At 48.7% G+C, this 26,667-nt stretch overlaps 2 protein-coding genes across 2 annotated transcripts in view; one reads left to right on the forward strand and one right to left on the reverse strand.

Moving 5' to 3' along the window:
* Nucleotides 1-5,434, reverse strand: part of SLCO2B1 (solute carrier organic anion transporter family member 2B1) — a 63,473-nt gene extending 58,039 nt beyond the window's left edge. Inside the window, exon 1 of the mRNA XM_074860602.1 lies at nucleotides 5,382-5,434. The gene's annotated coding sequence lies outside the window, so the exon portion shown is untranslated. The remainder of the gene's footprint in view (nucleotides 1-5,381) is intronic.
* A 19,767-nt stretch (nucleotides 5,435-25,201) lies between these two features.
* On the forward strand, nucleotides 25,202-26,145 carry OR2AT4 (olfactory receptor family 2 subfamily AT member 4). The gene is given in 2 exon segments (XM_074860802.1): nucleotides 25,202-25,274; nucleotides 25,277-26,145. Coding segments are annotated over 2 exon segments (942 nt in total).
* Nucleotides 26,146-26,667: the final 522 nt, after the last annotated feature.

The following is a 26,667-nucleotide window of genomic DNA, read 5'->3' on the forward strand; positions in this document are numbered from 1 at the left end:
CTGCGCAAAGTCCAGGGGTCTGATGTAAGGTGAGGTCAGCTGCACTCATCCCCTGGCAGGATATAAGGAGAGGGTCTCCCCACTGCAAAAAAATGGTTTTGGGTGGAAATTTCAGAAGGAGCATGCAGCTTTCCTGCAGATCAAGGCCAGCAATGCTGTAAGCACAGTGTGGGGCTGTCCCGTGTGCTGGGTGACCAGGTGGTGGAAGTTGCCACCGTCATGCATCCTTGGGAAGAAGACAGCACCCATTGCACGGGCTGGGGTGGCCTTGCCTGCAAGAGAGCGAAGCACCCGAGAGCAAAAGCAGCACAGAGGGAAGGAATCGCTGAACTTAGGGGCGAGGGAGGTGGTGTGGTTGTGATTCCCAGTCTCAGCTGGTTACATAAACACCAAGGTTGGGAATTGCATAATGCCATGAATCATTCCCACGGTTTTGTTTTCAAAGATTGCCCAGGGCTACAGTTGTCAGGGAGCTGGTAAGCCCAGGAACCCCCCTCCCGCACCCACTTGCTCCTGCTGCATCCCAAGCTCTCGCAGGATGCCGTGTAAACCTCACCGCAGCTCCTGCCCTTGCTTCTCCCCGTGAACTACGGGTGTGTTTGTGCTGGCAGTTGTGCTGTGGGTGAATGCAGTTCAGCTCAAGGACGTTTGCCAGACAGGGATCTCAGGGCTCTGCAAGTTTCACTCCTTCTTTGTAACATTTTATGTACTATATTGAATAAAAAGAGCTCTCCTCTGGACCGTGCCAGATGCTGAGCATACTCTTGTATGGGGGGCGAACAGATGAGGTGTGTACCACAAAAAAGCGATGTGTCCTCGGTGGGGATTTTCTATTTTAGCACCACCTCCTGTGTGTTTGGCAGGGAAATATTCCCCGCTCCAAGCAGCTCAAAACCTCAGGATAGGAGTTAAAATGATGAATGAAGTATGAAAAGCCCTTTCCCCAGCGGGGACCTGCCTTTCTGTAGGCTGCAGACACGGTGCTCGATCTGTGGAGAAACATTTGCCAAGAGAAGTCTGAAGGAAAGTGATCCCAAACCAGAGTTTTTCTAATTTGGGGGTTTATACACTGTAAATACCTTCTGTTAATTTTTTTTTTTTCTCCATACTTTACTGATGCTTGGACAGGAGGGAAGACTGAGAAAAAGACGGGCTTTTTGCTGAGTATTTCTGAAGTGCTGTAAGACTTTGCAGCGCTGTTTGCAAGGAGCAGCTGGAGGAAATGTATGAAAGTGAGAAAAAGGCAGCAGCCAGAGAGGCTCCTGCAGCCAGAGGATGCAGACACGCTCCGATGAGAAAAACTAACTTTTCGAAGGGGAAGCTATGCAAAATGAAAAGCAGGAGACGCTGCAAAACCCCCGTCCCTGGTACATGCAGCTGGAATGGAAGCCCCAGTAGCTCCCTGGAGCATTTCTTCCTGGAGCAATCCACATGCTGTTCACTATATATTGTCTATAACTTCCAAAAAATTAAACAGAAAGAGGATTTTCCATCTGCACACACGGTCTGCCCAGGACCACGGGCCTGATCCCCCACCCTGATGCTGAGTATTGCATGAGGAGCACCTCCGCACCCATCTGCTTTCTTCCTACCCATTTATTTCCACAGGACATTGAAGGGCAACTCTTCTCCCTCCAGACTAATCCATAGATTAGCAATCAAAGCACCCCCAAATTTTGGGGTGAGACCAGTAAGATTTACTTCACCAGGAGCTAGGAACGATGTCGGCCACCCGCACGCAAGAGGGATTGATCCAAGGGTAGGTGCAGAGAAATGCTGCTACGATGAATGGGGAACTGAGAGTAGAGCTTAGGAGAAGTGAAAAACTTCCTTAGCCAGCAAAAGCGAGGCAGAGAACAGCTGGTTATAAACAACCATGAGGAAACGCTGTGGCCAGAAGATTGTTGGTGACATTATGGGGCAATGTTGGAACAAGGAGCAAACCCCAACCCAGTACAGCCGTCCGGGGCTGGCATGGGAAAGGGAAGAAACGTTGATATTTTGAGTAGCAGGGGGAATTAATTCATGTCACAACTAACTATCCTTCTTCCATTATTTAATATTAATGGACTGCAGAAAGTCATCTTTATTATGGAGGGATGTTGCTTCTTGTCTCCCTGCTGCCAGGTTTTTTTACACCCTTTGGAGGAAGCATCTCCAGCTCGCCCCGACAGCAGGTACAGGCTGGCAGACTCAGACAGATCAAGGAAGCCCAGGGAAAAAGGAGACTATTTTCTGGAAGTCCCCAGACCGGCAGCTGGAGCCACATCTTGTCCCAGCTGAGTTGTCTGTCTGCAGGGTGGCAAGCCCTCGCCTGCACCCCTAGGCCAGATCTCGTCCCAGGGTTTTTCCAACTATCCACCTGCTATCAGTTTCTCCCAGAGGATATTTCAGAGCCTTGCAGTGTTTGAATCATGTTTCAAGACAGAATTTCCCTGCGTCGCTCGCTGCTCTGCAGCGCCTTACACCCCTGTCTCTATTTCTTTTGATAATTAACTTTTTCAAAGCCTGGGAGCTAATGTCAGGTCCTGGGATGGGCAATGAGGCTCCCAAGCCATCCCTCAAGTCCACACTTAGCAAGGTAATGGCTAGAGACACCAAGTTTTTAATCCACAGGATGGCTCAGACTAAGGCAAGTACAGCAGGGTCAGGATAAAGTTGGGATATGCTGCTGAGCTACAGCAACAGCAGCACAGTGCAGACCAGCACCCTGAGGGAGGCACTGGGACCAAACTGGGAGCCAGTAACCACAGAGAAAGGGGTGTTGGGATCTATTTTTGAACAGACCGAGGTCCCCAGAGACTCCTGGGTTTCTGCAGGGGAGGCAGCAAACCAAGCAGCCCAGCAAGGCTCAACGGCTGCGTTGGGATTGCTCGGGTGAGCCAGGACGAAGCATTTCAGAGCCTGGAAATGTCACCCATGCCCAGCAGCATGGTTGGCAAAAGCAAGAAAACTTGAAGGAGGGAAAATGAAGAGAAATTAAGAGTATGTTGCAAAATAACCAAATACTAAATAACAACCAGGAGCGTTGGGAGTCAGGAGGGCTTTCACAGCCAGCTCTCAAGTCCAGCTAACCACAGCCAGTGATTGCCCCAACAGCCCTTCAGAAACCTGATGAGGGAGTTGGCCAAAGCAGAGCCCAGGTTTGTACATGTCTGTGCAAACAAGGTGGGGGGCAAACCCTCGCTCAGGCTGCACGGCTTTTCAACAGCTCAGCCGGGGAGGCGATGCTCCTTTCTAATGCTTTTTCACTTTTCTGGCATCTTCTGCCTGAGCACAAGACACCGTAGACCAGGGCAGGGTATGAAAAAGAAATGCAGCCATGAATTTCTGCAAGTTACTGATTAAAGGTCCTTTGGAGCAGATCGATACAGCTTGGACCACTGGTGAGAAATCAGATCCTGATGGGAGCTTGGATAAAGGATGCTCCATTGCCCACTGGAGCTGTACCAGCAACCGTGGGCTGTACTGCCTCAGACAAATGTTATACAAGGGCTGAAATATAGTTGTGAATTTTGATAAGCTCCTGAAGGAGCTCAGCTCTAACCTGTTTGTATGGCTGGGTATCCTCGGTGCTGCTCATAGCCAGCCCTCTGTCTCTTTTTTGCCTCATTTGCCCTTGTTCTTTGACTCACTCCAACATCCTTGACTAGCATTTTCCTTTTTGCTGTGGCCCTGGAGCACTAAGCACGGGAGTGAAGAGCTCAGAGCTTGCTTGAGTTGGACACAAAGCAGCAGGACCTGATAGCACCATGGTCCAGAGATCCCACCCGTTTCCCAGTGCACTGTTGGGGGTTCCAGCTGGAGAAAGCCCGTGGCACAGCTGCAAACCCAAACACACAGGGAGAAGGCGCCTCAGACAGGAGTGAGACAGGAGGGAGGGAGGGATGTGCTTTTCTGACACAGTAATTGCCCAAAACACCAGAAATATAAGAGATCCAGGGTGCAGCTGTACACAGGGAGAGAAACCAGCTCAATAACTGGACCAGTGACAGGTTTTACAGCCTCTGTAGATGGACCTAAAGCATCCTTGAGTGACCCCAAGTCTGCACCCTGAGGTCTCCCCAAATAAATCTCCGCTCCCTCTCCCTACAGTCCGGATCTGCTGCCGAGGAAGGGGCAGCCTTGCCCCTGGCTACCCAGATCTGCAGGGGCTGGAAGCCGAGGGGTGCAGCGGCCCCCTCCCAGGGTGGGACATCTGCCCACCCCGTCCCAGCACAGCCAGCCCCCTTGTCCCCATGCCCAGTGGGGACAATACAGCTGAAACCTGTGAGAAGCGGCGAGCGTGACCAACGCTGGGCTGTGAGAAGCACAGAGCCTTCTTCCAGCATCTAATCTCACCTCTCACTGTTAAAAATCAGGGTTTTCAGGGAGGGCAGGCTGGTCAGCAGCAGGCTATTCTCACCTCCAAGGCTTTAAGGGACACACCAGCTCCACCATTTGCAAGAGGCAGGAGAAGCCAAGACGGCTGCTTCCCCCGAGATGAGAAAAACTCAGCAGGATGCTGGCAGGAGGGGGCAGAGGCAGCAGCTCAGCCCTGAACCCAGGGCTTGTCCCCAGGCTGAGCCCACACCTCTCCCGAGCAGCAAATGCACATAACAATCAAGAGGGATGTAACCCCTGGGTCACTGGGCTCTTTGCATCTTCACCCACAGCCTGCAGAGCTGCACAAAGGCTTTCCCCCTGCATTAACCCTTTCCTGCTCCCTGCCACGAATTTTTTTCAAAGCCAGGAAGGTCACATCAGCTTTTTGTAACCGACCCTGTGATCCTGCTTTGGCTCGGGGTGAATCGGTTCCTCTGCCAAGCAATGTGCTGCTGGAGAAGTTTGGGTTTGGTCAGGGTCCCTGGGTGGCACCAACACTGGGCCAGTCCAGGGCCAGGTCAGGTCCACACCTGCCTGGCATCCTCCCCAAGAGCCCACCAAGACCTGGGCTCAGAAGAGGTGTTGCCATAAAAAAAGAAGCAAAACTGTAAGAGAGACCAACTGTGGCAGCCTCAGGGGTTGGGAACATAAGCGGAGCTGCCTTATTGATAAAAAAGACACAAATAAATAAGCATAAGCAGAGAGAAAGCAACAAAATACATGTGCAGAAAGCCGGCATGGAACAGGCATGCAGAACATTTGTAATCGCTCCTTTCCCCCCCCCCCCCCCCCCCTTTAGGTTTTAAGCTGCTGGAAAAATCCAGCTCCTGAGCCAAATGAGTTCACGGAGCCTTGCAAAACAACACGGGGGAAAAAAAAAAAAAAAAAGAGTGTGAGAAACTTCACATCTACCAAACCCTAAACCCGTCCTGCAGCTCAGAGGCAGACCCCGCGCCAGCTCGGTACCAGCATCAGCCTCAGCATCTCCTCGCAGCGGCAGGTGCTGCCATACTCACAATTTCAGGACTCTCCCGATCCCAATCCCACTGCACTGGGAGCAAAAGTTTTCCTCTGGCAGCCGCTGCTGGGCCATTCACTACTTTTACTTCCCAGCCTGGAGGTGGGGATGGGTGTGTGGAGGTGGGGCTTAGGCTGCAATTTCAAAAGCCGGAGTACATTTTAACCAAAACTTTTGCAATCTCTTTCAATAGGATTTTTGATTTATTTTTTTTTTTATTTCCTTCTCCTGAAATTGCAATCCAAAAATGACAGAGCTGTCCATGCGGTTTGTTGATACAGGGCTTTGCAAACTGCTTTCGCAGTCCCAGTCCCAGTCTTGGCTTTCACTGTCTCCCCGCTTCCGTCCCCTCTCCGCTCGGTGCAAGGGTCCCATCCCTCCGGGGTTTTTCCCTTACATTCATTTTCTTACTCCGTTTGCTTTATCTGCATTTATTTCCTTAACTTTCAAAGCTGTGGTATTAGCCTGGGATTTGTGACCAGGAGTGTTTGTTTATATAACTCCAGATTATTTATTTTTCAATAACTCTCCCCATTGCTTTTTTTTGCATTAATCACTAAGACATTTCCAGATAAAAAACAGAAGAGTTAATGAACAGGCAGCCCCAGTTAAAGCTGTCAAAGGGAAACTGGGAATTGTCCCTTTGGGGTTCCTCTGGTGCCTTTGTGTGTTTGGGTTGTGTTCGGGGGGTGGGCATGGAGGATCTCCTCTCCTTGCTTGGACCTGGGTGGATGCTCTGCCTGGCTGCTGGCACAGCTCTGTCTCAGCCCCACCAGCCTTCGCTGCGTGTGCCTCCTCCTCCTCGCCCCTGGTTGTTGGGTTTGTTCCATCTGCTGCCGGCTCGGCTGGGGACAGTGCCCCATGTGTGCCCACAGAACTTCTGGAAATGCATCAGCAAAGAAAAACTCGATTGTCCCTTTTCTGTGACAAGGAGTGCGGAGGTTGTGCAACTCAGGAGTCACCAGGACCCACCACCAAGGCAAAGTAAGATGGGGTTTATCTCGTTGCATCTGAGGAGACACCCACAATCTTTGGTGGAGGCAGAGGGATGTAGCGTGAGGATGTGGTCCCCACCAGGAGATGTCTGGAGGGGCTGTGTTTAACCTGTGGAGTTGGAAATATGTCCAAGAACCCAGGTGAGGACGCTCACCTTACTCACTCCAGAAGCTTGATCCACTCCAGGAGGCTTTTCTCGGTCACCTCTGCAGAAGGAGGTGATGGAAACATCACCAACCGCTGCTGGAGGTAGGAAGTGCTAAGGCTTGGACAACAGGCCCAAGCCAGAGTTGACCTATAGATGAATCCTGTATATTTTATAACTGTTAACAATTGTGCTAGTGGGTATTGTATTAAGTTATAACAACCCACTTATGCTGATGTAAAAAGCGCTAAAGTGTTGAAGTATTGAAGCCTGAACAACATGCCCTGAGCTGAAGCTGCTCACTTAGCATGTAGTCATTAACAAAGTATGTGTGCTCACAGTGAAAGATGCAGCTTAGACAGAGTATAATCAGTAGTGAGGATGAAATGCTCAGAGAATGTGTCCAACTCTCCTTGCTCAGCCTTGTTCAAGGCTGAGACCCCAAGTATTTGGCCTTGTTAGAAACTCCCGTGGTCTCCCCCCCCGAGCCCTGGCCAGGCTTTGGGTGGAATCCAACAGGAGAATGAGAGCAGAAATTTTCTGCTCAAAACAAAGGTGCCAGCTATTCTGGCTTGCCGATCTCTAGCATATAAGGCCGGACCCGCTCACAGCGACTCTGGGTGCCTCAGTTACGGGTGGGCACCCAGCGTAGGACTTCCCACTTGCCGAGACAGGCTCTGCAAATCCTCGCTGCACCCGGGGCTGCCCAGCGCCTGCGGGGCTGGATGGTGGGAACGGGTGCAAGTGGGGATGGGTCTTTCTTAATCGCTATTCTCTCTCTCACGTAGTAATGATTTGATGCATTACCCTGTATTTTCCTGTTTGTTTTAGTGCACTATTCTGCCTTTTCTTACTGCATGTTTTCTGTATTACTCTGTTACATTATTTGGTTATCGCTAGTAAAATACCCCTACTCTTTTCACTCTGGTGTCCGAGTTTAATTGGTATCCTTAATCAGCAAAACAAGGTATTGCAGGATCTCCAGAGAGTGGCATAAACTGCCTCTCTCAAAAAGAGGTCCCTGGATGTCCATCCCCCGGACCTTTTACAGCTTCAAAAATCAGCATTCCCACAGTTTATTGGGACACCTGGCTCCCCCCCACCAGCCCTAATCCTGCTCATACATTTCCCTGCTCATAAAATCCAAAAGCCTCTCCAAGACCATCTGCAGATGGACTTGCTCAGATGCAGAGTCCAATTTATAAAGCTTTTAGGTGGGACTGTGAAGATGGTGCCTCTCCAGCTCCCTCTCCTCTCACTCTCCGTCTGCGGCTGTGACATGGAGGTGGGAAGCCCAGGGGCTCCTCAGGGACCTGATAGCTTGGAAAAAGGTCAAGGAGGGAAAGGTCCAAGCAGAGCAACCTCAGTTATGGATCCTCCAAGGCTCAGACATGCCCTCGGGAGCCCTGGTTTGGTAGTGCTCCAGGACTGCTGTGGCTGTCGTCGTTGCCTCCCTTGAACTTTTGATGAGCTGAAGAGGGCAAAGCAAGGCTGAAGTAAGGTGTTGGGTCTGGACAATTCATGCTGAAGGTGTTTTACTGCTTTGCTTGATAACCCACAGTCTCTGGAGGTAACATTTTCAGGACCAAATGCCATGAGACTCCATGAGCTGCTGTTCTCTCAGTGGATCATGCACCCTTATTCTGCACACGCTTTTGCAAGTTCACTTTATAGCCCCCATAAAAGTCATTTGTGGGCATCTTTAAAAAAAAAATAACAACAGCCAAACAGGTGTTTTGAACCTCTTCAAATACCTGGATTTCAAATGATTTCAAAGCTCTGGAGGACTGAGTCCATCCCTTCAGCTGGCCAAAGCACTGCACCCTGCCCAGGTGCTGCTGCCGGTCCCTCCCGCTGCCTTCCCCGGGGATGTCTGGGTGAACACAGCCTCAGCTGCCCTGAACATCGATGTCTAGGGCTGTCTTGGCTGCAAACGGGTGTGAATTCACACTTGGATTTTACAGTGTTGCAGCTTGGGGACCAGGACAGCTGCAAAGTCACATCCAAGGAGAGTATAAGGTACTGGGGGAGGTGGAAAGACCTTTGGTGGGTTCGCCATTCTCTTTTCATCCCAAAAGCCACAACAAGCTCCCAGATGAAAATTCCGAATGGGATATTTTCCAACTTAGGGTCGTGGTGCAGCAGCAGCCCAGAAAGGCACAGCCACATCTTCCTCCCAGCATTTCTTGTTGGGGTCTGACGGGTGGGACGACCAGCCCTAGGAAATGGGACATGCTGGGCAGAGGGACTTAATGTTTCCAAAGGGAAGATTATCTGCTTTCCCTGCAGAAGCTCATTAAATAATAATTAAACAACCGCTTTATTAGCTCTAGCAGCAGAGAGACATTTTCCTAAGTAGGAGACAGCGACATCATTGCGTTCAAAAATACTCTTTACCCAAGTGACCCTGAGCTGTCCTCCCAAGGAGGGCTGCATCACACAGATAATGCACTGCAGAGAAAATAAACTTTATCAGTTTTCATCGGCTCTGTGGTATCTCAGGAAGGCATTATTAGATCTCAAACCCCTATTATTAATATTTTACAGCTGCATAACTCCTTTCTTTCCAAAGAGGCTGTGCGACATGCACAGGCAGCCCCCCAGGACCCACAGAACTTGGTTAATTTGGGGATGGGAGGTTGGAGCTCCTCAACAGGGGGGAATAACCCGGTGGGAAGAGCAGACTCTCCAGTTGCAGAGGAGCAAGAGGCAGAGACCCAAAATGGCCTGGACGAGGGGGTCATCACCCCCCATGCCTAGAGAGTGGCAGGGAAAGGTGGACACCCCTTTCAGCAGCAACATCATGCTGTGATATTGCATGAAAGAAGAGCACCACCTATTGACTCCTCTCCTCAGCATCTCATTTCTAGCTGCTGCAAGCCAACATGAGTTTTACAAGTGCACAGGATGCTGCTCCACCCCAGGACCCGGGTGTTTGCCAGAGCACCCTTGAAGACAGAGGAGCTTTGTCTCCTTGCAGCAAAGTGCCCTTGTCCCACTGGTCCAAGCTGGCTACTCGATGGCACAGCACCGGGTTGCATCTCCATGGTCAGATGGGCTCCTCCTGCAGCCCCAGAGGCTTCTCGTTCAGCTTTTCCTTTGTAGGATGCAAACAGCTTTCTGCAAAGCATTAGAGCTGAAGGGGAATTTGGGTCTAAGCTAATGTTTCACTAAGGCCAAATGCCGGGTGCTGCACTAGGACCACAACAACCCCCAGCAGCGCTACAGGCTTGGGGAGGAGTGGCTGGAGAGCTGCCAGTCAGAGAGGGACCTGGGGGGGATTGATTGATAATGAGCCAGCAGTGTGCCCAGGTGGCCAAGAAGGCCAATGGCATCCTGGCTTGTATCAGCACTAGCGTGGCCAGCAGGGACAGGGAAGGGATCTTACCCCTGTACTCGGCACTGGTGAGGCCGCCCCTCGATTCCTGGGTTCAGTTTTGGGCCCCTCACTCCAAAAAGGCCATTGAATGACTCGAGCGTGTCCAGAGAAGGGCAACGGAGCTGGTGCAGGGTCTGGAGCACAGGTGTGATGGGGAGCGGCTGAGGGAACTGGGGGGGTTTAGTGTGGAGAAGAGGAGGCTGAGGGGAGACCTCCTGGCCCTCTCCAACTCCCTGAAAGGAGGGTGCAGAGAGGGGGGATGAGTCTCCTGAGCCAAGGAACCAGCGGCAGGACAAGAGGGAATGGCCTCAAGCTGCGCCAGGGCAGGGTCAGACTGGCTCTTAGGAAGGATTTCTTTGCAGAAGGGGTTGTTGGGCGTTGGAATGGGCTGCCCAGGGCAGGGGGGGAGTCCCCATCCCTGGAGGGGTTGAAGAGTCGGGCTGACCCAGCGCTGAGGGATCTGGTGGAGTTGGGAACGGTCAGGGTGAGGTTCATGGTTGGACTGGAGGAGCTTCAAGGGCTTTTCCAACCTCGCTGATTCTGGGATTCTGTAATGGATGCCACGGGTCAGTGGGTGCATGCAGCCTGGCCGTGGCCACCACGCACACTCCTGTGCGATGGGTGACCAACAGCTGCCATCCCCCTGGGCTGCAGGAATTCAATTAGCAATATATTCATTAGCTATATTAGCAGTATGAATTAATATTGCATCATGTGGGCAAGGGATACAGCAGAAACACTGGCACAGGTTGCCCAGAGAGATTTATATGCCCCATACCAGGCAACATTCAAGGCCAGGTTGGACGGGGCTCTGAGCAACCTGGTCTAGTTGAAGATGTCCCTGCTCATGGCAGGAGCTTGGACTAGATGACCTTGAAAGGTCCCTTCCAACGCAAATTATTTTATGATTCTAAAAAACCCATGAAGTCCTTGGAAGGAAAGTGTTTCTCCTGGTGAACCAGTCCCGTGGCTCCTGGCTCGGAGCAGTCTCCTGCCTGCTGCTGCCACTCTCTGACCAAGAGCTTTCCTGCAGCTCTTTCAGCTTTTAGGTCACTGCAAGCCTTTGACCTTCAAATATTTGGACATGCAGACCCCGTGTAAGTGAAAAGGATAATTCCTACAGAAAACTGAGCATTAAGAAAGCCCCAGTGACTAAAACCTGAATGGGCTACATGAAGTAAAGCACTTTATAATATAAAATACCAATCTCATTACAATCAGTTCAGTGGTGTTAAATCCGCCGGAGGTTGTGGTGGAAGGAATGTTTTCTTGGAAGAATTAAACCCAGTTTGCAGCAAACGATAACAGCACCTATCTTGTGCAAAGAGATTATAAAAATCTCAAGTGTCTGAGATTATAGATGTCCACAGATTAATATATTGGGGTTTCCAGCCTGGAAGAGGCCACGTTTGTGAGCTCTTATCTGCCCAGGCTCTGCTGGTTACTCCAACTCTGCTCCTGGTCCAAGAGTAAAACTGGGTTTGCAAAGGAGCAGCTCAGTGTCTGCGTGGGAAATGGGACACATGTCCGCTGTGGGGCTGAGGCTGATCCTTTTCTGCCTGTGGGGTTAGTTAAAAACAGCTGGGATTTTACATCTGAGCTCTGCTGACGTCTTACAGGGAGCCAGCCAAAATCCGAGATGCAAATGTTTTGAATTCTGCAGAAATTGTTTGCAGAGCTGGGTTCTAAACCGGGTGGCTGGAGTCCACCGGTGGTAATTAGCCGCCCTGCTTCTATATATGTTGGGGCTGCTTTCTGAGTCCCTGCCCTGCCTTTTACTGCATGTAGGAGTTGCACTGAGAGCTGTCAGCAACCGTAGCACAGATGTCGATGCAGGCTGATTTCAGAAAAGGAAAGCCAAAGACAAAAGCAGAGGCTGAACTCATGGTTCCCTTTCCTGTCCTTCAACCATGGGACTTTCCTTCCTGTCCTGAAGAAAGAGGGATCTCGTGGGCTGTGCAAATGCAGTGAGAAGTATCCTCATTATTCTGTTGAGAAACTTCATCCTGGAATTCTTCTATAGCAGCAGAGAAGGGAAATTTCAAGGCATATATTCAACAGAAATATCAATTTTTATGAATGGGCAGTGCTATAGAGACACACAGGAGAGTAAATTGCGAAAGAGCTGGGTTTCATCATCTGCAGCAATAGCTGGAAAGGGACAGAGAGAAATCCTGCCCTGGGTAAGGAAGAAGAAAGCAGAAGAAAGGGGAAAAAGTACAAGTTTCCCCCATTCTGTTCTTGCAAAACTACCAGCCTGCTCCCTTGGGCATAACTATTTTGGGACAGCATCGCCTGCAATGTGTGAGATGCCTTCAGTCTCGGAAAATCTTTCAAAATACGAGAATGGGTTTTTATGAATAACACAGAATGAATAATGTTTCCTGAAGGATGTGCTTCAACTTGAAAATCTTCCAGCAGGGGATTAATGCCGCACTCAGAGGCTGCCTGAGCTCAGACCATTTATGTTGCTGCATAATTGCACAAGATGCACTTCTCAGAGAGTTTCAAGTCTATTAATGCACTTCACTCCTCGGGGACGTGGTGTCAGAGAGACTGCGATTTATGGACAGAGGCCATCGTGCTGTTTGTAATTCAGTTTAAAAAAAAACCCAGCTTGCAAGTCATCATCCTTCGCAGTCTGGCCCAGATTTCCACCCCTCGCTACCTCTGAGCACTAGGTGTTAATTAGGAGACCTAATGGCATTATATAAAGGCCGGTGGCCAAAACAGGAGTATGCACACAGCAAGAACGCACTGAGGAAACATCTGGTTTTCGATTTTCTTTCTTTTTTTTTTTTTTTTTATGAAGCACGTCATACAGATCAGAGCATCGTGGAAAACAAGGTCTTTCCTTGGTGGAGGATGTCAGCTGGGTGACCACTTACACCCACCCTCCCTTCAGCACGACTTTAAAATGCAGAAGGTACTTTGCAATGCCCTCGTCATCCACACAGTCTTTCTGCTGAGGCTGCAGAGGGATGCTAACTCATGGCATTTGGGGTGGCAGAGGATTTATTGAAGCTTAATGTATGAGAAACAGCCCCCTAAACCATGTCCAGTGTGGGCAGCTTGCTCCACATCTAAAGGCGAGATGCAAGGTCCTGCCATCTCCTGCCATTCCCTAAAGCCTTTCTGTCCATACAGGCTTACAATTAGGCTTAATTGCTTCTAATGACCTGAGTGCCGATAGCAATGCTGTGAGGAGGGGCAGAGTTTCTCCTAAGAAGGATCTTACTGAAAAGTAATTAGTCACTGAGCCAGACTGCACAGCAAGTGCAAGGCGGGCACCGCCGGATGCTTAATAATTGAACGAGTTCCTGCTTCTTGGAAGCGTTTATAATTTGCAGTTGCTATTGAAGTGAAATTTTACAGGAATTTATACAAAGAAATCCTTAGAACTGTGCTGTTATCAGCCCTCAAAGTTATCTAAATTATAACACATTTTGTCTTTACTGGAGCAGGCTAAACAAATTGCTATGTACATAAGTGTTGTTACAGCCCTGGTAAAGCACTGCCTTCTTCCTGTTTTCACCAGTATCTTTTTTCTCTTTTTTTGAAGATGTTTACTATCACCTATCAGTTGAAATATAATCCCACCAAGCCCAGACCCAGTCAAACCTAAAGGGATGAGGAAATTGTAGTTGGTTTCTAGAATGGAAAAGTCCTTGGGAAGGAAAGCCAGGCTGTATGGCCCGGCAAGGAGACACGTACTGTGTGGGCTAAAGTAATTTAAAAAATCATTTTGACATTACAAAAATCCATCTGGGAGAATTCCAGTTTAAAATTTGCAGGACTGAGAGACACCGTCCTTTGAGAAATGCATTCCATGAAATAAATGAGATATGAAAACCCTTGGGGGAAGAAAAGGACTCTGGGGTTTTGCTCTCTGTGATGCCACAGGCTGGATATCGCAAGGTTTTAGGGGATAGGGGAGGGCAGATCGTCTCCAAACTGTGTTTCCCAAAAAAAGCAAATACTGCAGGTGAAAGATTTTAATTTTTTACCATATCCTCACCAGGACAACTCAGTAATATCAGAAATAATCCTGAAATTGCTCTGGCCTAGAGCAGACTTTGTTGGGGAGAAGGAGGCCAGTGGCAATGCGAGGGGGTTGCACGATGAGCATCTCTCTGCACAAAGCCTCACTGGATTTCATCCATAAATCCTGAATGAGGAGCAGAGGCAGCAAGTGGGGAGAGCAGGGAAGGAGCAGGACCCGGGTGAGGACTTAAGTCCACACAGAAATAGGGTTAGTCCTAACACGGGTAGAAAAGAGGGATGAAGATGATGATGGGTCAGTCCACTCAGCATCCCAGATGTATCTTAATGCAAGGAGTGTGGAGGGGAATAGGAAGAGCCTGAAGCCTGGACATGGGTCAGTGGCTCATACTGCCCCACCAGAGACCCAGCAAAACAATTTCCGTAACTAGAATATTAATAGAAAAAGGACTAATGTCTTCAGGAAGGGCAGACAGGAGCAAAAGAGGAGCATGATGGTTTCTGTACCATCGCAGAGGTACAGATTTATTCTGAAGTTCAGACCATGCCATGAATTAGACCGGCTGAAAACCCATAGGAGATGGGACAAGAAAATGACCACTGTTGGTGGGTCTGCTACAAAGCCATGAAGATCAGGTGGAGGAAGCTTTGCAGGCAACTAACAACGTCAAAAAGCCTGGAGTTTACAGAAATGAGGGATTTTCAGTTCAAGGGATGGATAGAAAGTGTTGTAAGAGCGTGGTCTGATGCTCTGGTTTCAAGCCAAGAAGGAAACCCAGAGAAGGTGGGAGCTGGGCAAGATCGCTGGGACAATGTTGAAGAGCAGCAGGAGTGGGCAGGGGGGATCCAGCCAGCAAGGATGGCCACCAGAGCTGCAAGGATGGCCACCAGAGCTGCACGGATGGCCATCAGAGCTGCAAGGATGGCCACCAGAGCTGCAAGAATGGCCACCAAAGCTGCAAAGATGGCCACCAGAGCTGCAAGGACAGCCACCAGAGCTGCAAGGACGGTCATCAGAGCTGCAAGGACGGTCACCAGAGCTGCAAGGATGGTCACCAGAGCTGCAAGGACAGCCACCAGAGCTACAAGGATGGCCACCAGCACAGGGAAAGGAGGACATCCAGGGAGGAACTGGTCTTCTGCTCCATGGTGGCATTGCCAGCCAACACTGCTTAATGGCTTTTTCACATCAGTGTTCTCCAAAATGTCAATTGCAGCTGTGAGCAAAGCAGACACCTACAGTGGAGGGGAATGGACAGCCAAAAATGGTGAAAGAGGAGTTCTGGGAGTGCTTAGATAATGTCAGTATTTTAAAATTGGTTGGGCCTTATTTTGGAGGACTTAAGGACAGGGTTATTTCCAGTTGCTGACTTTGGAAAGTCACAGTAAGAGGCTGTAAATCTGGAAGAGAGTAGAGAGAAAGCAGCTGAGAAAACAGGCAGGAGCCACACTAAGCCCCACCGTGCTGACTGCACGCAGAGATAAGCCGAGCTTAGAGCCAGCTATTGCTGACAGCTGCAGAAGGTCAGCATGGGCAGTGCCATGGTGACATTCAACAAGCTCCAAAGTCCTCTCAGTCAGAGCCTCTGCCTAAGCAGGATGACACTTTTGTTTTCTTGATTTCCAAGTGATGATCAGGTCTCACAGCAAAGCTGATCACATCACTGATCTCTGCTTTACACCAAGAGAGTCTCCCACAAGCAGGACACTTGGCCACCTCTCCAAAGGGCTGAGCTCAGCTGTGGCAACATCAGGAAAATACCTCCCAGACACAATGGCACCTTCTCATTAGGCCAGACGAACTGGATTTTCTAAACAGGAGAGGAAAATGTCCACATCCAAGCAATCATCCTGCTTGTGAGGAACTCTCAAAGGCTGCAGGAGCAATTAAGAAGTGGACACCCACGTCCAGGTGGCCAGCAGCCCACCTCGTCCATGAGATGGTCCAACAGTGGCCCCAGGAGTATAATCATTTACAACTCAACATTTCCCTGAGTCAGGACAGTCATTAACTATTTAGCAACCCCGAATTTCTCTTCCACTGACATCCCAGGTCCTTCCTGGAGCTTGTGTCAGCTTTATCTCGTAGTGTTCCCTGGCAGGGAGTTTTACAACAGGGTAGATGAGACTCCACATGAAGAGCCACCTCCTCTTGTTTGCTTTGATACACCCGCTGGTGGCTTCATGGGAGTCACAGTGCAAATTTGGGCATTTAGGTTGCCCAGGGAGGTGGTAGATGCCCCATCCCTGGAAAAAATCATGGACAGGGCTCTCAACAACCTGATCCAGTTGAAGATAGCCCTGCCCATGGCAGGGGGGTTGGACTAGATGACCTTGAAAGGTCCCTTCCAATCCAAACCACCCTGTGACTGTAACATGAGGTTTGCATGGCCCCGACCAGCCCACATCTCACCTGACCAAGTAGAGATTTCCACCTCCAGGTAGCTCCTTTGGGCTCAACAGAAAAAAAGAAAAAGGATGTTCTGAGGACGTGATGCCACGACCCATGTGGGTGACAGTCCCGTTTGGAGGGGGAGGCTGTGTTGGTGGCCACGAAGGTTTTTCCAGCTAATTCTTCCAGGGTCTGCACCGGGGGTCCAGAGCAGACGCTGCAAACCCTGGTGAGCATTTGTCTAAGTCCCTGGGCAAGGCATGGCTGTGCTGATATGATCCCAGATCCCTTCTTGTCTCATAGCACTGCGCTAGGGAGTGTTAAAAATGTGTCCATCAGTCATAAATCCACCCATAGGTGAAAACCTGAATGGTGTATACAGACAGTGGGTTTGCTTGTGGCTGATGGACACTGCAAGGAGGCATGAGGGACTCTCCCCAAGTGCCAGTCACTTGGGCCATGTATCCCCAAAATAACTACGGGGGGGGCTCTTTATCTGCTGAAAAGCTGGTGGGAACATGCAGAGCCATCAGCTAGTAGTTAGCACCGCAGCTTGGGGCGGAGATGGACAATGGATGGATGGATGGATGGATGGATGGATGGATGGATGGATGGATGACCTCTTCTGTCACTGGCAGAGAGAGGAGGGGTCTGGCGGGTCCTGGAGACACTGGGCCCCTCCAAGGCCGAGAAGCTGTGTGCCGCTGTGCCGGGGGGTGGCAGTGTTAGAGCAGGGAAGGAGGACGCTCCCTCCATGCAAGTCCCAGAGTCGGGACGCACAGAGCCCCGAGCATCCTCACGCCGCAGCCCGGCAGCTTTCCAGAGAGTCCAGGGGCTAGGGATGAATTTTATTTCTGTGCCTATCTCTGGGCGAAGAGAGGAAATAAAAGAAATTTTAAAAAATAATTTAACTGACGATTTTTAGCTAAGCAAAAGGAAAAACCAAACAGCAGTTCTGGGTTCCTGCTACCCACGGTTTTGTGTGAGCTGGGATTGCACCCACCCACACCTTGAGTGGCTCCTAGGCACAGCTCAGCTTCCCTCCAGCCTCAGTTTCCCCATCTGCAAACCCAGGGCTCTTCAGACAAATTTGCCAGTGAATCGAGTCACAGCCACCCGCCTCTCAATCCCCTGCACAGAAAATCCCCCAGCCCTGCCTATAAATTTGGGGCTGCTCACCTGAAGGGCATCCTGGAGGCTGTGGGGTACGAGCTGCATGAGACCAGCTGTGCTTTGGGGAATTGCTGGGTCCTTTACCCCTTTTTAACAGGATGGCACATGCCTGGTGCACAGGAAAAACCCAAGCACAGCAGCGGGGGAAGGAAAGTGTCATCCTCACCCTGCCCCAACACCCCTCTCTGTTCTTGGTTTTGCAGCTTGAGCTATGGGGGTTATTTATACAGAATTCACGTGCTGAAGGGAAATACATTTTTATGGCATCAAATACTGATTGGATCTAGCTGTGTCACTCACCTTGTTCATAAGCATATCCATTTATTAATCTTCCCTTATCCAGCTATTTTATTAATTATCAATTGTGCACGCTTGGTGAAATTGCGTAGCTGAAGAGTGACATTCAGCATTTTAGACACACAAAGAGAAATGAGCATTTGCCTCCCCAGAACTTCTGAAACTAAATCAATGGGGCGGTCAATAATCTTTTAAACTGGGGCAAGCTGGATTCATTATTCCAAAAGCATTAATTTGGTCCTATGGAGGATCGTTCCCAGCTCGAGCAGGGAGTTGGGGGGGGGGGGGGGTGGAGAGAAGGTGAATGTAGATCTGACATCTAAACCCCCCAACAGTAGGACCAGGGGATGCCCACCAAAACCAGTAAAGGAATGGTTTAAAACAGGGAAGTCCTGTTTTTATGCAGCAGACAGAGCATCCTGGGGATTTGCAGCCCATGAGCTTGGAGAGATGCAGAGGACCAGCAGGTCAAGCTGATGGACACAAGACACAAGGTCCATGAACAGGTGGTGAAGGGACAGTGTGACAGTTTCGGCTGCTGGGGCAGCATGAACGCAATGGAGCCCAGGAAGGGGCTCTCCCCGTCAGCATCCCCACTGCGGAGAGCAGACGGGGTGAGCTGGGCCATGGTCTGACACGCCTGGGCATCAGCTGTGCTCTTATGGTCTTGGCCAAACACTGCTAATTTATTTTTATGCAGACATGTTATTTTTATTTTCTTTTAAAAAAAAAAAAAAAGAGAAAGTTATTTCAGATGGCATCAATGTAAGAAAATTTTACATAAATGATTTCTTCCCTGGATCTTTTCTCTTTAAATCTAGCATATATGTGAAATTGAAAGTATTTTCCAACAAGTTATAATTAGGAGAATGAAAGCCCTTGTGCTACTCTGGGATATCCACAGGGAACAGCCGTGTTCATGACTTTACTTATGGGAGAACAAAAAGTGGCTCCAGGGTGATGCTCCACATCTGCAGAGCAGCCCAAAGTGTAACCTCTCTCCGAAGACCAAGTCACCCAGAGCTTCTTAACGTGTCAGGGCTGGGGAAAAAAACCCAACAAAACAGTTTAAAGAGTTTAAGACTTTTAAAACTCTTACTGCATGCTCACTGGGACCCATGCAATCTGAGGCTCGGGCTCCCCAAGGTTTCATCACACTCCAGCACCAGCCGTGCAAACCCTGATTTCACCATCCCTGGATATTAATTATTTTGAAAAACATTTCTGAAGCCCCAAAGATCTGCAAGCCACCGAGAGACCAATTTGTGCTGTTTTCACTGGCGTTGCCACCCGAGTGTAAGAATTAGTGTTTCAAAACAAACATGTTTGGAAATGCAGCTTCTCTTGAATGTTTGCGGGGAGTATTTTTTAACATGAGGACCCGGGAGCTCCGCTGCCAGGGGCAGCACGTCCACTCGGATGCAATCCGAAACTGAAGTGGGAAATTGCTCCAGAAATTGTATGTTAGAAAATTTAATGAAACGAGGAGAGTCGTTACCCGTCCTGTTTGCGCTGAGCATGATCAGGGCTTAGCACTGACATTACGTGCCCTCGTGTCCATGGAGCAGGGCCAGATCCTGCCTCCTGCACGGGGAAAAGGAGACACATGCCCTTGGTCTTCTTGCACCAAGAGGTGCTCCAAGAAGTGACGGCAGAAACCAGATGACCAGAGATGAACCTGCGAGGGGGGACGCGGTAGGAGTGGTAGCAGTGTTGATTTGCAAATTGGCAATTTTTGAAAATTTGAAAAAAAAAAATTTGCAGATTTGCAGACTGAGGGAAGGTGAGGGTGGGATATGGGGGGGGTTGGGCTCCAGGAGTGGGGAGGAAGCCATAGGGAGCAGCAGTGAGACTCACTCGATGGCAGACAGCAAAGGAGAAGTGATTCACGAGATGGAAGAGCAGGGTGTGGCAGCAGGAGAAGGCAGCTCTGACAAGTCTGAGGGCAAAGGGAAGGAGGGAGAAGAAAAGGAGCTAAAATGAAATATCTTATGGGTTGTAAGTAATGAACTGAGCTGAACTAGCATGGGGCTTGGCTCTTCTGCCATCCCAACGGGTGGTCCAAGCTAGGAAACTCCCAGGTGAAAGGACTTGGCCTTCAAGAGGCACCATGGTCTCATTTGGGAAGGTCTGGTTGGCTTCTGACAGCTCTGCTGTCCTGTCCCACACCTGGCCAGATGTGCTGGGGGAGGGGGGATGGCACGAGGACGCTGCTGTTCAGTGCAACCGTAGCACAGAGAAGGGATTTGTCCCCCGCCCAAACACTGGCACAGGTTGGTCAGAGAGGTCGTGGAGTCTCCATCTGTGGAGATATTCAAACCCGACTGGCCACAGGCCTGGGGAACCTGCTGTAGATGTTGCAGATGATCTCAAGAGGTGCCTTCCAACCTCCACAATTCTGTGATTCAGTCATTTATTTGACACTTAGCAGCCTCCTCTATCTAGCATTTAGCAGCCTCCTTTGCTGACATCTACTACTCACACTTGAGCAAGTCCCCACGGCTTCCTGTGTAGCATTTTCATGGTGCAATTTCTCCAGCTATCCCAGACATCTGCTTCCGAAGGAGATGAGCTTCCCCAGAGGGGCATCTCACCCACCACAGCCCGGAGCAGACCTGCTGAGGGTGTAAGCGCTTGTGCTGACCTCTCCATCTTCCCCCCACCATGGCCATCGCACCTGGGACAGACACCATGGTGGTGACAGCACCAGGGTCCTACGGAGCTGCACTCCTGGGAGGAGGTATCTCAGATACCACCAGTGGGGTGCTCAAGACCATACAACGTTCAAGTCTAGCAGACTGCTGCGAACTAACTGACACCTTGAGCATCTCTGTCCTATCTCCAGTGATGACATTTTAAGCCATAGCAGTCAGTCCCGAGTATGTGGATGTTTCACAGATTGGGCAGTTTAATAAAATAACCATCCTGAAGGAGGGATTGTTGTCCTCTAACACATTTTCCCACCACTTTTGTTGAGAATGAGCAGAGGGTAGATAATCTCAGGATCATCTATAGTCGGTGTATCTGAAGCTACCTGTAGTTAAAAATTAAATTATAAGTGACAAGATCACAGCTCGAATGGTTTATGATCAGCAATGAATTCCTCCTTCATGCCATGCAAGAGATGTTTTATTAGCTGTTCTAGAAGAATATTAGAACTAAATGTTCAGGTGACCAAAGGCAGGGGAGATTTTTCTCACCCATACTCTAAGCTCAGGAAACCATAGTTATGTGGGTTTTTCTGCTTGGAAACGTAGCTGGTGTCCCCTGTTAGTCCCTGGAGCGAGACGTGGACTGCAGGCTAACACCCACAGCAGAAATGTGGTGGAGAAGGTGTGAATCTCACACCAAAACCTCAACAAATGGTGTGAGCACTTGGAGGCTATCAAGGACACTTAGTCCATTCAGGTGGGATTTTTCTCAGCTTCACCATATCACTGGTTTTGGCTGTGATGGCTTTTGGTCAGGACGTGACTGGAGACTGGCAGGGGGTGAGATATTCATGAAAATATACTGAGGATTCAAAGACACATGCAAACCACCCATTACAGTAAAAGTTTATTTCAAAGATTCTGTTTTAAAACTATCATCTGACCCAATCTGGCATGAATCCATCTCGCACTTCACACGTCAGACCAAACTGGGATCCATCTTTCTGTCCTCAGAATCTCCAAAAGATGTCAACCTCTTCCCAAGCCCTCAGTGATGCTCTGCTGACCCCATCTTCCCCAGTCTGAGGATTCAGCCCCAGGACATTGGACCCAAGGAACTGGTACATAAACCTCACTTATATCCTGGCTTGACTTCTCCTTCCAGGGATCACCCTGGGAAAAATGGCTATGTGGACACAGTCCAGGAGCACCACCAGATCCCACCACCTGGCAGAGCTCTCCAGCTTTCATTTATCAAAGATATGGCTGCAGTTTGGAGGAATAATTGGGTTGGAGCAATGCAAGTGAGACCAGTCTGAGGTTTTGTTATGTATCTCGATGCTCCTGAGATGCAGGTGGGTGCATTATTCATGAATTGCTAATATTGTAATCAAATCTGTATTTTTCTGTATGGTGTCCAAGGATGCATCCTGCGCCACAGAAGCCTGAGTACCTCAGAACCTATTTACACAGGACAGGATTTAAGCCTTTCTAATTGCCATCCAACAACTTTCACTAAAGATGGTTAGGGGAGAGTGAAGACATTTATGTAGGCATCTGGAGCGAGAGGACACTTGTCTGGGAGGACATTCGGAGAGGAGTTTAATTTAGCAGCTATGAATTGTCCCTCTAACGGAATGTCTCCCTCCATTGACTATAGAGCCAGGTGGCAATGTCTTCTCATGCCGCATGCCTGGATTTCCTAGTCCACACAGCTCTCAAGGGCTGGCATTTTTCCCCCTGGCCTCAGCCACACTTGACAAAGGCTCCAAAAGAAGGAGCTGTGGGGTTTAGAGGTGATGGCCTCAGGGGTGGAGAGGGCAAGGAGATAGGCTGCTCACAGAGCGGCCCAGGGATGGCCGAAGTAGTCACCTGGTTGTCCATGTAAAGGGGTTGTGTGTTGGCCACCATACCTAGACATACCTAAGCATGGTGTGCATGGAGCAGTCCTGGGCTCCTGTCTGGGGTGGAATTAAGAGGCCAACCTGCAGGGATGGCACCCAAGCAGACTCCCAAGCAGCCAGATATATTGCCCAGCCCAGTCCCACGCACATTGGCTTTGTGACTGCCGGCTCCTCCTGCACCAGCTGAGCCATGCACCAGGCTTGGCCTGAAAATCCTGGAGAAAGGAGATGGAGCAGAACAGGCACAGGCCAGGATCTTCTGGGGTTGGGTTTGCATTTGGGCTGTGCCCATGTTTGGAAGAGCTGTTGCTGGGCCTACCTGAGAGCTGCTCCTCTGCCTTGGCCGTGCACTACACCTTCGGTCTATGCCTCAGGTGGTGTAGAGGGGAAGATGGAGAACTTCACACCCTCCAGATCGTGATCCAGGCTTTGGAAAGAAAATGCCAAAGGAAGGGCCAATATTGAACCATGGGAGGCTCCTCTAGGTGTGGGAAGAAAAGCCTGCTCTTCCTCTCGTGTTTCTTCACCAGCCTCGACACAACAGCCCACTCCCATCACATGATAAACTTTGTGTAGTGAAAACTCTTCCTTCGCTACCCTTAACTATGCAAATCTGCTGTATGCTCTCCATCTGCTGTGAACTGCGGCGTGCAGCTGGGGGATTCAAAACTGTTGAGATGCTCTGTTGGGACAATAATGTGTGGGTCTCCCAGCTCAAGGCAAGAAACCGTCACAGAGGTCATCTCTGGGGAGCATCTCTGGGTGGGGAGCAGGGCAGCACACTCAAATATGCTCCATATTGGTAGTGGCTTTGCCCGTTGATTTATTGCAGGAGTTTTGCACTTCCCACCAAGGATAACATTAAGGAAGGGAAAGACCTTGTTATAACTTCAGAGCGCAAGTGAGTTATTGTTGATACTATTCTGTTAATACGATAATATTTTTCAGAGTAATTAAGTGTTTCATTTTGATTTACTTTTTTCCCATGGGGTCCAGGATGGAAAAATGTGATTGTAATACATGTCAACAGGCTCCAAAGAACGAGAATTTGATCTACTATGTCTGAAAACAACTTCAAATCAATGCTAATTTTAAGGACATTAAATGCTGGCAATTTTAATCCAATACAATAAATTATCTTGGGTTTTTTAATAGCGTGTCATTGTTTATACAAATTACACCCTTGAAGCTTACCCCGTTGGAAAAAATAATAACAAGAAAGAGAAATGAAGAAAGGTAGATTAGACGGGAGGTAGAGAGTAAACAAATATCAATTGTATTTAAATCTCAGGGCGGCAGAAAATCTATTTATTTGTAATATTAAATAGATCTCCCCTATATGGTTATGGAGATGACTTTCTGGGTGAAAGGTAAAACTCTCCGAAAATTACCAGAGATTTAATAATGTTAGGAAATTGCATGAGACCAACCATTAATCTCAACTACTTGAGGCCAAGCACAAAACATTTCCAAGAGAGCTTTATTTCCCCTCTTTTAAATTGGGATAAGGAAACCAAGAAAAGGCATGAAAACTTAATTAAGCTTAATTTCTCTTTCTTTTTTTAGCATAAACCTAATCAAAACAAGGGTGGTTTTCTTCTGAACATTGTCTTAGTTTTGATTTACCCAGTGTTAGAGAAAATAGATAAATTCCAAAGGAATTTGTGCCTATGAAAGTGCTTGAATAGAAGATGCTGGAAGTTTCCAAAACGCTGCTTTATTTTGCTGCAGCAAACCAGCATATTCCATAGGGTTTGAGCAGAACGGTCCTTTCCAATCTGCATTAAATCTTTATGAGCAACAAAGGAAGTGTTTCTATTGAGAGGAAAGAAAATCTTTGTCACTCAGGAATCTTAAAAGCTCATAATGTAAAATAAATGGAAAAGTACAGCACACTCCTTCTTACCCTTCCTGGATAAATCCAGAAAGTATCACAAGTTTATATGAATAATGCAACTGTAGAGCTACATTATGTAAAATATCTGTAAGGGCTGTAAGCTGTCATACATTGTGTCCTGCTCCGTCTGAGCTGAAGTCACTGACAGATACTTATCCCTAGTTTTTTATTACAGCATCTTTGAACCTCACGAATCTCTAAAGCATTTCTTACTATGGTAAAAGACATGATGCTGATCTACATCAGCCAAAAAAAAAAAATCACCGTGAAAATTCCTTTGCTTTTATGTACCAAAAACCAACCTGGAAGCTAAAAGAAATTCTGAATTTTCATCTGAATTTCAGCAACAGCAGCAGCAATCGACTGCGTGCTGCAATGACCGTGGGAAACGCAGTGAGACGCAAGGAGCCAGCCAGATGTAACACGGGCATGAAAAACAGTGATGAGAATGACTTTGGGTAGCAAAGATCATAATAACCTCGAAAAGTGAGATGGATGATTGAGTTCTGCTGAGCTAATTCCCTGAATTCCCTTAGAGAGGAGAAATGGGTATTTCCGTAACGCTGCTCATCTCCTCCTCGGTGCAGAATGGGGCAAAGGAGCTGCATCCACCCAAATGTCCCTTTTCCCCACAGACCAGAAAAGGGACCCAGGAGGATGAGTGCAGATGGGGGGGCTCTGCATGGTGAGCACCCAAAGCTAAGTGAGAAGAATCCTTGCCGTTCGCACCCAAAGCTGTAGAGCATGCCGTCTATAGACGTAATCCATGTCATCCACAGAGAACCCAAATCATCTTAATTGTGGGTTAGAGACAAGAGGGGCTGAGCTGTGCCTTGCAATGTGCTCGGCTCTGCAAGATTTCACCCAACGTGTGTTCTCCTTGCAGAACCTCTGCAAAGCTCCTTAGAGAAATGTCTTCCTGCACATCAGCCTGTTTCCTTACACCGTCTTCATCCTTGCAGGCGTTTTGACCAGCCCCACCATGGAGAGCTGCAGCGGCAATGCTTCCACAAAAGTCTTTTTCTTGGTGGGGTTTCCAGCTCCCCAGGATTTCCAGACCCCTTCTTCATTGTGTTCTTGTTATTCTACCTGCTGATCCTGGTCGGTGATGCCGTTATCATCACCGTGGTCGTGGTCGACCATACGCTTCACAAACCCATGTACTTTTTCCCGATTAACCTCTCCGTGTTAGACGTGATATTCACAACCACCACCACCCCTAAAATGCTGGCGATGTTCCTGGCCAACGCTAAAACCATCTCGTTTCGGGGCTTTTTTCCGCAGATGTACAGTTTTCATGGGTTGACAGTAACCGAGGCACTTCTCCTGGTGGTCATGGACCCCCTCCATTACCCGGCTAAGATGACAAGAAGAGTGAACATCCAGCTGGCAGCGAGCACCTGGATCACCGCGCTGCTAATACCTGCGCCCGTCATCACGCAGACCTCTCAGCTGGCTTACAGGGACACAACCAGGGTTCACCACTGCTTTTGTGACCACCTGGCAGTGGTACAAGCCACGTGCTCGGACTTCAGTGCTGATTTCCAGACCTTCTTGGGGTTGTCCATCGCCATGACAGTGTCGCTTGTCCCTCTGTTGCTCGTCACCCTCTCATACGTCCACATTATCCTCTCCGTACTGAAGATCAACTCCAAAGAAGGACGTGTGAAAGCTTTTTCAACATGTACTTCCCATCTGCTTGTGGTGGGCACTTACTACTCCTCCATCGCTGTGGCGTACATGTCCTACAGAGTGGACATCCCCGTTGATGTCCATATCATGAGCAACGTTGTCTACTCTATTTTGACTCCCTTGTTAAATCCCATCATTTACACTTTGCGGAACAAGGAAGTAAAATCTGCTGTTAAAAAGTCTGTTTTTCTGAAAATCTTTCCCCTTTCTAAAAAAGTTTATTTGTTTGGGTAAAATTCACAGCAGTGTGGAAGCCTCATGACATTTATGTCAGTCATCCAGTTAATTAAGACACCATCACCTTTGGGGTTCTGTTTGGTTCCCCTGAACTGCGGTATATCCTATGTTAATGCATTTCAGCCTATTCCTGTGAAGGTTTTAGCAGACTTTCTCTAATATTTATAATTTTCTGGTCTGGTTTCTATCCTTCAGTGACTAAATCACTGATGTCACTAAATCACTGATGTGACTAATTCACTGATGCACTAAATAAAGCCGTGAATGCACTAAATAAAGCTGAAATTGCACTAAATAAAGCTGAACTGGAGCGGTACCACATTTCTTTACACTTTCCCTTCCACATTGCACCGTGGAGGATGCATTAATTTAATTCCTCATTTAAGAGTTTCAGAGGTGGTAGCAGTTATTTTCCCTACAAATGACAGTGGTGACCCTGGACTGTTACTCCTGGGTGAGGAAACTACAAAATCACTTTACAGGATTGCAGAACTGTGGGAAACATTAACGATAAATTAA

This window comes from Strix uralensis, chromosome 2 (assembly GCF_047716275.1).
Source record: "Strix uralensis isolate ZFMK-TIS-50842 chromosome 2, bStrUra1, whole genome shotgun sequence".
Classification (NCBI taxonomy): Eukaryota; Metazoa; Chordata; class Aves; order Strigiformes; family Strigidae; genus Strix; species Strix uralensis.